Below are 11,579 nucleotides of genomic sequence, written 5' to 3'. Positions count from 1 at the left end.
CTCCGCGGCATGTGGGATCCTCCCGGACCGGGGCGCGAACCCGGTTCCCCTGCATCGGCAGGCGGACGCGCAACCACTGCGCCACCAGGGAAGCCCCCTGTTTTTTTTTTTTTAATTTAGTTTTTTTTATTGAATGAAAGTCATTAAATTCTGCAGTGCCTTACACTTTTCAGAAGTTTCACACACATGATTTCATATAATCCTATAATAACACCCCCTTTTTCAAAATTTCCTACCCTTCTATTACCCCTCCCCCCTTTCCTCTATCCATTGGTAACCACTAGTTGGTTCTCTATGAGTGTGCTTCTTTCTTGTTTTATTCAGTAGTTTGTTGTATTTTTTTAGATTCCACATATAAGTAATAAACAGTATTTGTCTTTCTCTTTCTGACCTATTTCACTTAACATAATGCCCTCCAAGTCCATCCATGTTGCTGCAAATGACAAATTTCATTCTTGTTTTTAATAGGTAAATATTCCATTGTATATATATTCCACACATCTTCTTTATCCATTCATGGCTTTTTTAAATTAATTTTTATTGGAGTATAGTTGCTTTACAATGCTGTATTAGTTTCTGAGGTACAGCAGAGTGAATCAGTTATACATATACATGTATCCACTCCTTTTTATATTTCCTTCCCATTTAAGTCACCACAGAGCATTCAGTAGAGTTGGGGGGTTTTTTGTTCATTTAGTTTTTGGCTGCACTGCATGGCTTTTGGGATCTTAGTTCCCAGACCAGGGATCGAACCCAGCCCCTCGGCAGTGAGAGCGCGAAATCCTAACCACTGGACCACTAGGGAATTCCTTGTAACTCCTGCTTTTTAGGAGCCAGAGGTCTAGAGCTACAAAACATGACCTTGTCTAGTGACCTTTTCTGAAAACAATAAACAACGCATTTTACACATATAAAAATTAAATGTTCATTTGACTAAGTAAATTTCAAATGTTTCTTTTTTCTTAGGCAAAACGAACGCTGAAAGCCCAAAAACTCCAAGAAGAATTAGCCTCAGGAAAATTAGTGGAACAGGCTGTAAGTAATAAAAATGATCATTAAAAAAAAAATTCAAACTCTTAGTAAACAAAAAATGAAGATTGAAACAAAAAATTCATTTTATATCTCTCCAGTTAGAAAAGATTTTAGGGAGAGAGAAGTGCTATCGAGGGGAAAGAGTAAAACTGACTTATAGGGTTCATGCGAATATAAATTGATGCAATCATTTTGGAGAGAATATTGCCATAAAACATTTATATACCTTTTCTGGAATTAAATTAGTAAATCCATCCATCCTAAATTTTTTCTAGTATTCAGAAAAGTCATGCACAAAGATGTTCATTGCAGCACTTTTTACAACAGCAAGAAATTGAAATAGTTTAATAGGGAATTAGTGAAGTGAGCTATCCTTCCTCTGCATGATAGAATGTAAAATGACTTTTATCAAAACTTTGTAACAACACTGGCTAACACTTATATTTTAATGACACGTGAAATATTACAATATTACCACACAAGGAAGACAGCCAGAACACCAGTTCTCATTTAATATAGAATTAGTGAATTTTTCTTTTTATTTATTTATTTTAGTATTTCCCACATTCTCCGTAATGAACATGTAATAATTTTATAGCTAGGCAAAAAATTTTCAAACTAACAAAAAAGATGTATAGCAGGTTTTTTCCTTTTTTTTTCTTCCAGTCAGTCAACTTAATAGTTAGAGTATATTATACTTATTAGAGTTGTGAAAATTTCTTTTAACAAATTAGTGGCATAAGTAAATAATAAACATTTTCTAGTTGTCGAGTTTAAACTTCTAAAAGGGACCCTTAGCAAGTATAATTACAAAGAAAACACAACTAGGTAAGTTAATCACCAAGGGAGCAGTCACAGAGGCTACCTATCAGGCAAGTTCAAAGCACAAGTTAACAGACAGATAATGTTAAAACCAGCTCTGCCCCTGGCTAGCTAGGTGGTCCTAGAAAAATTAATTTGCCTCTCTGAGCCTCAGTTGATCATACAATACCCAACACTAGATTCTTGTAAGTCTTTATATAATAGACGTTTTTTCTTTATGATGAATTCCTAAAAGTGTAATTGTTGATGCACTGAATATGTATATGTAAAATTTGATGATTTATCACTTAGCTAGCATTCAGAAAGCCTGTACAAATTTTTGCTTCCACCAATATACCATATATATATTTTTTTATACACATGTTTCCACATCCCCCCACTAATGGTATAAGGTATTCTTCTGAACGTGTGAAGCCTTCTTAAAAGGACATGATGAAGTACTGAGCACTTTGCTCTTGGCAAAGAGAATATCGTGACCAACTGCTAATGAAGAAAGAGTGTCTTTGAGGCAAGGATTTCGCACGCTTCTTAAATCACAGCGTGTTGTCACCTGAGTAGATTTCTTCATTGCCTAAATTTTACAAAGGCTGTTTTGGCTCTAAAGATACTTATTACATGATCCTGGTAACTTTTCTTTTTGGCCTTAATAGAAAAACAGTGAAGTTTAATGAAAATGTTATGTCTGAAGATGAACACATATGAAATGAATATTTATTAGGTATACTGATCAACTTAATCTTTCATTATGTTTGTGTGATTATAGTCCTATCATCAATGAAAATTTTGGATTTGTAGACAGCCTAATAAAATTATTCACAATGACATACTTGTATTCAAAACTTATGTGCTCGCTACAAGTGAGAAATATGAGAATTTGTTCAGTTAAATTTGTTATATTATTTTAACTATGATTTTAAAGTGTTAAATAATCAGTTGATTCAGTGGAATACAATTACAAATTCGTTTCCTTCTTTCATGGCACAGAATTCTCCAAAACACCAGTGGGGAGAAGAGGAACCAAATTCTCAGACGGTAGTAAATATATGCCCTATCTGGATATACATTAAATTTTTAAATTTCTGATGGCTAATATTAATAGTAATATATAATTCATAATAATAATAGGTTTAAAGAACACAGTGAGTAAGGGTTTGGTTAAAGGGAAAACAAGAACTAGATGCTGCTCTTTTTTTTCTTAAAAATTTTTTTCCCTCTCCCTCTTTCAGGAAAAAGATCATAACAGTGAAGATGAGGATGAAGATAAATATGCAGATGATATTGACATGCCTGGACAGAATTTTGACTCTAAGAGACGAATTACTGTCCGGAATCTCAGGATTCGAGAAGATATTGCAAAAGTAAGCCTTGCCAACTCAACATACATATTCAAAAAATATTTGTCTTCCCAGCCTAAATTTTGTCTACTAATATGGTATCTCGGTAGTATATGGGTAATATAGTCAGTCATTCCAAGGTTAGGTGTCATTCCAGTTTTCCTTCTCTTCACCTGTACCCCACACATGCACACACACATTTAACTGACTCCTCCTACTAGTCTGCTGAAATCTTCTTTGATGAAAGTAAACATTAACACAGTCTTAAAATATTTTTTTCCTTGTAGTATTTGCGGAATTTAGATCCAAATTCTGCTTACTATGATCCCAAAACTAGAGCGATGAGAGAGAATCCCTATGCCAATGCAGGAAAGAATCCAGATGAGTAAGTACCAAGTTCAATGTAAAGATTTCAAGGTAGGGGAGGGGAGCTTTTATTCATAAAGCACAATCTGAATTAAAATGAGCATCATCTATGGTTAGGTCAGAAAAGAATTTCCTTAAAGAAATCAATCTCTGAAACAGTTTTTTTTTTTTAATTTGTGTTTACAGAGTGAGCTACGCGGGGGATAACTTTGTTAGATACACAGGTGATACCATTTCAATGGCTCAGACACAATGTAAGTGTTTTCTCTATGTCAAGGTATTTTATATCAGCTCATAAGAAATTTGGGGGCATTTTTTAAAGCTTGTTTCCAAGAAGCATGAAAACAATGTAGGTGACAGCTCATTATGATGTTTTTAATTACCCTAGTGTTTGCTTGGGAAGCCTATGACAAGGGGTCTGAAGTGCATCTGCAAGCTGATCCTACAAAACTAGAGCTGTTGTATAAGTCCTTCAAAGTCAAGAAAGAAGACTTCAAAGAACAGCAGAAAGAAAGCATCCTCGAAAAGGTAATTTTGACCAAACTGCTAAAGGAAAACATTTCTTAAGTAGAAATTATCAGTTAATAAACATTTGATTTACATTTGGAATACAATATACATTTTAATCCATCAGGATTAGTCCTGTCCTTCCACTGATGCAGTCAATTGGTATACAGTATCATAGTGTAGCTATATCAGTGAGCTTTTGCAGCAAAACAAATCACCTCAAAATGTAATAGTTTAAATAAACATTTCTTATTTCTCACCATTTTGTATGTCAGCTGTGTCTTCTGGTCTGAGTCTGCCTATCTGAAGTTGGATGACCTAGAATGGCCTCACTTTGGTTTCTAGCAGTTAGCAGCCCTCATCTGTCCTGAGAAGGCCTCACCTGGAACAGCTCATCTCTGCCCCACATGGGTTCTTATCCTCTGATAGGCTAGCCCAGCTTCTTTACATGGCATTCTCAGGATACCAGAAACTAGCAACAAAGTGTGCCCCAGTGCACAAGTGTTTTTCAGGTCTTTGCTTACATCATATTTGCCAGTGTTCCATAGGCCAGAACAAGTAGCCTGGCCAGGCCCAGATTCAAAGGAAGGAGCAGCAAAGTCACGTGGCAAATGGGCATGCACACAGGACAACGGGAATTTTATGAGCATTTTGTAATCTACCACACTCAACAGATGAATAGCAATTGAGACATCTTTTATCCTATGAAAATTTGGTGACATTTTTTTCACTGTGTTTTGTATAACAAAGCCCATGAAGAATAGTCTTCTAATCTTTCTGATTGGAAATAAACTCTTCAGTAGAGATTTGAATGCAAATCTTTGTAAAATGTATTTAATAATGTTCAATGTCCTTTTAGTATGGTGGCCAAGAACACTTGGATGCCCCTCCAGCTGAACTGCTTTTAGCTCAGACCGAAGACTATGTGGAGTACTCAAGACATGGGACAGTCATCAAAGGACAGGAGCGGGCTGTTGCCTCCTCCAAGTATGAGGAGGATGTGAAGATCCACAATCATACTGTATGTGTTGAACCAGAATTATTTTTGTGTCCTTGTTAGCATTTTGCTCTGGATTGTATTTTTCATTAGTAAGTCGTTGTGTTTCATTTTGTTTTTTGCATTTTATCTTTGTCTTATTTTTTAATACAATTTTTAAAGGTTGTACAGCATTTACAGTTATTACAAAATATTGGCTATATTCCCCACATTGTACAATACATCCTTGTAGCCTGTCTTACACCCATTAGTTTATACCTTCCACTCCCGAACCCCTATATACTGCTTCTCCCCTCCTCCCCACTGGTAACCACTAGTTTGTTCTCTATATCTGTGATTCTGCTTCTTTTTTTGTTACATTCACTAATCGTATTTTTTAGATTTCCACATGTCAGTGATATCGTACAGTATTTGTCTTTCTCTGTCTGACTTATTGCACTTAGCATAATGCCCTTCGAGTCCGTCCATGTTGCTGCAGATGGTAAAATTTTGTTCTTTTTTATGGCTGAGTAGTTTGCCATTGTATATATGTACACCACATCTTTATTCATTCATCTGTTGATGGACATTTAGGTTGCTTCCATATCTTGGCAATTGTAAATAATGCTACTGTGAACATTGGGGTGCATGTATCTTTTCGAATTAGTGTTTTTGTTTTTATCAGATATATACCCAGGAGTGGAATTGCTGGAACATATGGTAGTTCTATTTTTAGTTTTTTTGAGAAACCTCCATACTGTTTGCCACAGTGGCTGCACCAATTGCTGTTTTATGCAATTTTCCCAAAATGTGAAAGAATACTATTATTTTCACTCATATACCCACCATCTAGATTCAAATTTTTTTTTTACAGATCGCCATATACGCTTTGTCTACAAGAGTGTGTGTGTGTATAACTGTATATTTTTTTGACTGAAACATTTGGAAATTACAGATATCATGACATTTCACCCATAACACTGTATCATGTATCCTAAAATTAAGGATGTTCTCCTATATAACTACATTACCATTATCACACTTCAGAAAATTGACATTAATGCCTTAATATCACCTAATCTCTAGTCCTTAATCACATTTTCCAAAATATACCCCAAAATGACTTTAAATAACTATTTGGGTTTTTTTGTTTGGAGTGGGGATAGTTGTTTTGTGCGTGTGAGACACAGAATCCAGTCACAGCTTACGTTTATTTTGTTATTTGGTTGTTATCTCTCTTTTTTCTAGCAGGTATCTCCCCTTTTTCATGACAGTGACTCTAATAGATCATGCCAGTTATCTTGTAAACTGTCTCATATCCTGTATTTGACTGGTTCCTAGTGATATCGTATAACTTATTCCTGTATTCCCTGTATTTCCTATAAACAGGAATTCAGATCTAAAGGCTTGATTAGATATAAGTTAAATATTTTGACAGGAACACTTCATAGGTGATACAGTATATGTCATATTGCATCACATGATAAAGCATATAATCTGCTGTACTTTAAGTACCCAAACTACACTTGTCTCTCTAAACAAGGGTCAAAAACCTAGCTACCTAATAGTAGCTAGGCCAGTAATCATAGATGAGTGAAATGAGCCAGGCAAATTTTATAAACTAGAGAACACAAGCCCTGTCTAATAGGGGCATCCACTGGTCAGCAACAGCCAATTATTGACAAGTGGGAATGTGGGCCCAGAATTTCCCAGTCCTCAATTTTTCAAGAGAAGTCAGATAGCCTAAATTTTTTAATCTTGGGTGGGGGGCACATAGAATGTAAGACCGTTGTAACCACACCTTCTCCCTGTTAGCTAGCCCTAGCATCCCCATAATTTTCCTCATTTTATCACCAGTGTATGAGAATAACCAACAAGGACCTACTGTATAGCACAGGGGACTATACTCAATATTTTGTAATAATAAAAAGAGGAAAGAATCTGAAAGAATCTGTAAGAGGAAAGAATCTGAAAATGAATATGTAGATTTATAACTGAATCACTGTGCTGTACACCTAAAACTAACACGACATGGTAAATCAACTATACTTCAAATTTTTAAAACAATCAAAGTAATTGATAGAATTAAAAGAAAAAGAAAGAAAAACAGTATATGAGAGACCCTAATTTCAGGTTCATTTTTAAATAACCTCCCTCTGTCTCTCTGCAGCATATCTGGGGCTCTTACTGGAAAGAAGGCCGATGGGGATACAAATGCTGTCACTCTTTTTTCAAGTATTCCTATTGTACTGGAGAAGCTGGGAAGGAGACTGCTGTAAGTAATTGTCCTCTAGTGCTTAAAAGTGAACAACAGCGAAAGCTCTTAAGTCAAAATTTATATGAAACATATATTTTTATGTTTCAAATTTTAACTTTTTCTTAGATGACTGGTAACTATGACTCTCAAGTTAGATTACATATATTTTTCCACAGAATTCAGAGGAGTGTATTATAAATGATACAACTGGAGAAGAATCTGTGAAAAAACCTCAGACCCTCATGGAGGTAAGTCCATGATCCGTTGTCCTGAATTTTTAAGTCTTGGAGGGAGGGCTTTAAAACTTGTGCTAAAACTTTGTTTTTGCATTAACAACACTATATTTGCATCCTCGCAATCAGATGCATCAGGAAAAACTAAAAGAGGAGAAAAAGAAGAAAAAGAAGAAGAGGAAGCATCGAAAGAGCAGTTCAGAGAGTGATGACGAAGAAAAGAAACATGAAAAATTGAAAAAGGTACTTTGTGAAGGCTAAATAAATCGTAAAAGTGACCACAGCATTCTTTATTTGTAGGGACCTTAGGAAATTATCTAGTCCTATTTACAAGCTCCTTTGAAAAATGAGCAAATGAGCCTCTAGTCTGGGTGATTTGCTCAGGTCACCTATCAGGTGTAGAATACGAATAGAGATTTTGTGTGTCTCGGTATTGCCTGCTTCTTGAACTATTTGTTGAATATCACTAATGCACAGAAGAAAAATGCTTGGTATAGTTGTTATTTTAGGGTTGTGACATGTTCGCCATAGAGACTTGCCATCTGGTTCTATAATTTGTAAGTTTTAGCAAGTCTTGGGAAAAGTCAGAATTGCAGTCTCCACCAAAAAGCATCAGTTGCCGGCTTCTGTCAGTAAAATAAACCTCATTCAATTTTTGTTGTTAAATTAAATTTCTTTGAAATTTCATTGAAAATGTCATAGAATGTTTTGTGCTCTATGAAAATATATGAGCCAAAGAGTGATTAGTTGTAGCTTGACAGCGAAAGGGCTGACTCCCAAGCTCTTCCAGGCAATCTAGGTTTTTGATGTAGTAGTTCATACTCAGTGGGGTCTTCTGGTACTCTACCACTTTTTTTTTTTTTTTTTTTTTTGCGGTACGCGGGCCTCACTGCTGTGGCCTCTCCCGTTGTGGAGCACAGCCTCGGACGCGCAGGCTCAGCGGCCATGGCTCACGGGCGCAGCCGCTCTGCGGCATGTGGGATCTTCCCGGACCGCGGCACGAACCTGTGTCCCCTGCATCGGCAGGCGGACTCTCAACCATTACGCCACCAGGGAAGCCCTCTACCACTTTTGAACAAAAGAGATCTGATGTAGAGCCACGGTACTCATTTCTTTCTTCTCACTATAGGCACTGAATGCAGAGGAGGCCCGTCTTCTTCATGTCAAGGAGATCATGCAGATTGATGAGAGGAAGCGGCCTTACAATAGCATATATGAAACTCGGGAACCCACTGAAGAGGAAATGGAGGCCTACAGAATGAAGCGTCAGAGGCCAGATGACCCCATGGCCTCCTTCCTCGGACAGTAGTCACTGGTCACAGATGTTCACCGAAGATAGACTCTGCTGATAACATTCTTTTAGATTCTTGCTGATGATTATCAATGGAAAAATCTGTATCTACTCTCCTTGCTGCTTGACTTTAAAGCATCCAGAAGACTTATATTAAATTCATTCCTTTCCACACTGAAGAAACAGAGAAGGAAAAAAAAGCGGTATATTAAGTGCAGATTAAGATTTTATTTCCAATTTTATATTAGTGATGTGGAAAAAAGTCTTGGCTCTCCACCTATCACAAATATCTTAACATTTATTTATTAAGTTTCAAACTTTATTTCCTCAATTTTTATGGCCCTTTATCTAGTGTTAGCACTCATTTTGAAGGCAGTTAGTTACTCTTTCTCAAAACAAGGGCTTCATTTTTTTTAATTAGTAACTATAACTGTAGTTATTTGATAATCATTTCTTTTTGCCTTCTCAGATTTTCTGATCTGAAGCTAATATCCTATCTTGAGCTCCAGGTTACTGAAAGGACTGTAGAACATGTGAAAACTTTATCCCTGATGTCAGTCTGTGTAGTAATAATTCTGTTTTCCACTTGGTTATAAAATTGTGATTTTCAGAACATTTCCTTGTATTCTTATACTCAGAACTACATGCGTTAGCCTTTGCATGGAAAAAGAACTATTTTGTCACCCTTGAGTCAGTGTTAGTACTAGGTCTTTTACCATTCTAGACATGAGTGTTTAGACACAAATCCTTTTCTTTAGCATAGAGGATATGGTCTGTGATACTAATTGCTGTTTTAATTGTGATTGCCTTTATATAACAATCATGAATATTAGATTTTTAAAAGATTATAGAATAACTATTGTACCTAATCTTCATAGCCAGCAGGTGTCTCTTTGTAACATTTACAAAGAGCAACACCTGAAGTTGAAAGTTTCTTCAAAGAATTACAAGTATAGCTTGTAGGGCTATTAGTAACTGAGATTGCCACGATTTTTAGCCTTCTTCTAAGAACACTGTGAAGATAGTACTGACAGTGAGAGTGGGATCAGTGAAAACAGCCTGTTGAAAACCGCTGACACAGGGACATTGACTTTTAACAGCTCACTGGCTTTTCTAAACTACCAGAACCCACTAGAATATTGCATTAAGTTAGCTTCTCAGAAATAGTGCTGGTGGGAGAGTAACTGAATCAAATTGTCAAGTTCTGTGGATATACATGGTATCTAGATTCAGACCAGTATGAAATTAAACCAGCAATGCAAATACATCAAATTCTTACCTACTTTAAGAATGTCAAAAATTTACATTTTCATATTCCTACCTTAACATAGGATGGTTCAACGTAGTCTGATATCAGTGTCTGTTTTGTATTTTATTTATCTTTTGTTGATAAAGATGTATAACTGAGAATACTTAACTGTGAGTGGTTTGTAGCATTATTTCAAATATTTGGGGACTTTGCTGGTGGTCCAGTGGGTAAGACTCCACGCTCCCAATGCAGGGGGCCGAGGTTCGATCTCTGGTCCGGGAACCAGATCCCGCGTGCATGCTGCAACTAAGAGTCCACATGCTGCAACTAAAGATCCTGCATGCTGCAACCAAGACCTGGCACAGCCTAAATACATAAATAATATTAAAAAAAAAAAAAAACACACAAATACCTGGCAGAAAAGTGATGTATAGGACTGGCAGGAAGCCTGGGTTAGCTTCTGTGTGTTTGAATTATAAAATTTCAGGAGGGACTTCCCTGGTGGTCCAGTGGGTAAGACTCCACGCTCCCAATGCAGGTGGTCTGGGTTCAATCCCTGGTCGGGGAGCTAGATCCCACATGCATGTTGCAACTAAGAGTCCACATGCTGCAACTGAAAAAAAGATCCTGCATGCTACAACTAAAGATCCTGCGTGCCGCAACTAAGATCCAGCACAGCCTAAATAAATAAATAAATAAATATATTTTTTAAACAGTTTCAGGACTCTTTAACTCTAAAAAAATGTGTCACCTAACATTTCTGTTAGGGCTTCTGTTCCCTCTTCTGTGAAACCTAATTTACTCTGATTTTAGGAAGAATTCTATAATATATGAAATCATGTCTTATTTCTGTTTCATTTTGGATAAAATGAACATCTAGGGCATTACTCAAGATAAGAACTTTGGGGGCTTCCCTGGTGGCGCAGTGGTTGAGAGTCCGCCTGCCGACGCAGGGCACACAGGTTCGTGCCCTGGTCCGGGAAGATCCCACATGCCGCGGAGCCGCTAGGCCCGTGAGCCATGGCCGCTGAACCTGCGCGCCCGGAGCCTGCGCCCCGCAACGGGAGAGGCCACGACAGTGAGAGGCCCGCGTAACGCAAAAAAAAAAAAAAAGCTCCAAAAATGAGTAAAATGTGATTTCATTAAATACCCTCAAAATAGGAAAGAGGGCTATATTTAGGTTTGTTTCTTTCAACTTTTTCTCATTTCTACTTTAGGGTTTTTCTCTGCAATCTCTCTAATATGGGTTTATTTCTCTAGTAGTCTGTTGTTAAAAAGAATTTTAAATAAAATTTAAAATCGTTTCTCTAAGATGAATGATGATTCTTAGCAAATTCATCCACATGCTCTAATTAATGGGAAGTGGGGGGAGGGCAACGTGCATGGGCGAGAGGACACAAGCTCAGCCTCCATGATTAGTATGTTAATGGAATGTACAGCTTGTCCCATTTGCCTGAACGTTTAATTTGTAAGTAGAATGCGCTCCCTTCTCTTTTTCCTCATTGATTCCAC

General features: G+C 36.9%; 1 protein-coding gene across 1 annotated transcript in view; it reads left to right on the top strand.

Annotated features, from left to right (window-relative positions):
- The window catches only part of SLU7 (SLU7 homolog, splicing factor), a 15,437-nt gene extending 5,214 nt beyond the window's left edge, over positions 1-10,223 (top strand). Inside the window, exons 6-16 of the mRNA XM_007104685.4 lie at positions 967-1,035; positions 2,839-2,886; positions 3,081-3,212; positions 3,476-3,573; positions 3,741-3,808; positions 3,943-4,082; positions 4,921-5,082; positions 7,208-7,312; positions 7,471-7,542; positions 7,657-7,770; positions 8,657-10,223. Coding sequence (XP_007104747.1) covers positions 967-1,035; positions 2,839-2,886; positions 3,081-3,212; positions 3,476-3,573; positions 3,741-3,808; positions 3,943-4,082; positions 4,921-5,082; positions 7,208-7,312; positions 7,471-7,542; positions 7,657-7,770; positions 8,657-8,836 — 1,188 coding nt within the window. The 3' untranslated portion in view covers positions 8,837-10,223. The remainder of the gene's footprint in view (positions 1-966; positions 1,036-2,838; positions 2,887-3,080; positions 3,213-3,475; positions 3,574-3,740; positions 3,809-3,942; positions 4,083-4,920; positions 5,083-7,207; positions 7,313-7,470; positions 7,543-7,656; positions 7,771-8,656) is intronic.
- The last annotated feature ends 1,356 nt before the right edge of the window (positions 10,224-11,579 follow it).

This window comes from Physeter macrocephalus, chromosome 8 (assembly GCF_002837175.3).
Source record: "Physeter macrocephalus isolate SW-GA chromosome 8, ASM283717v5, whole genome shotgun sequence".
Lineage (NCBI taxonomy): Eukaryota > Metazoa > Chordata > Mammalia > Artiodactyla > Physeteridae > Physeter > Physeter macrocephalus.
Note: the sequence above shows the minus strand (reverse complement) of the source record. Positions and strands in the feature narration are given on the sequence as shown.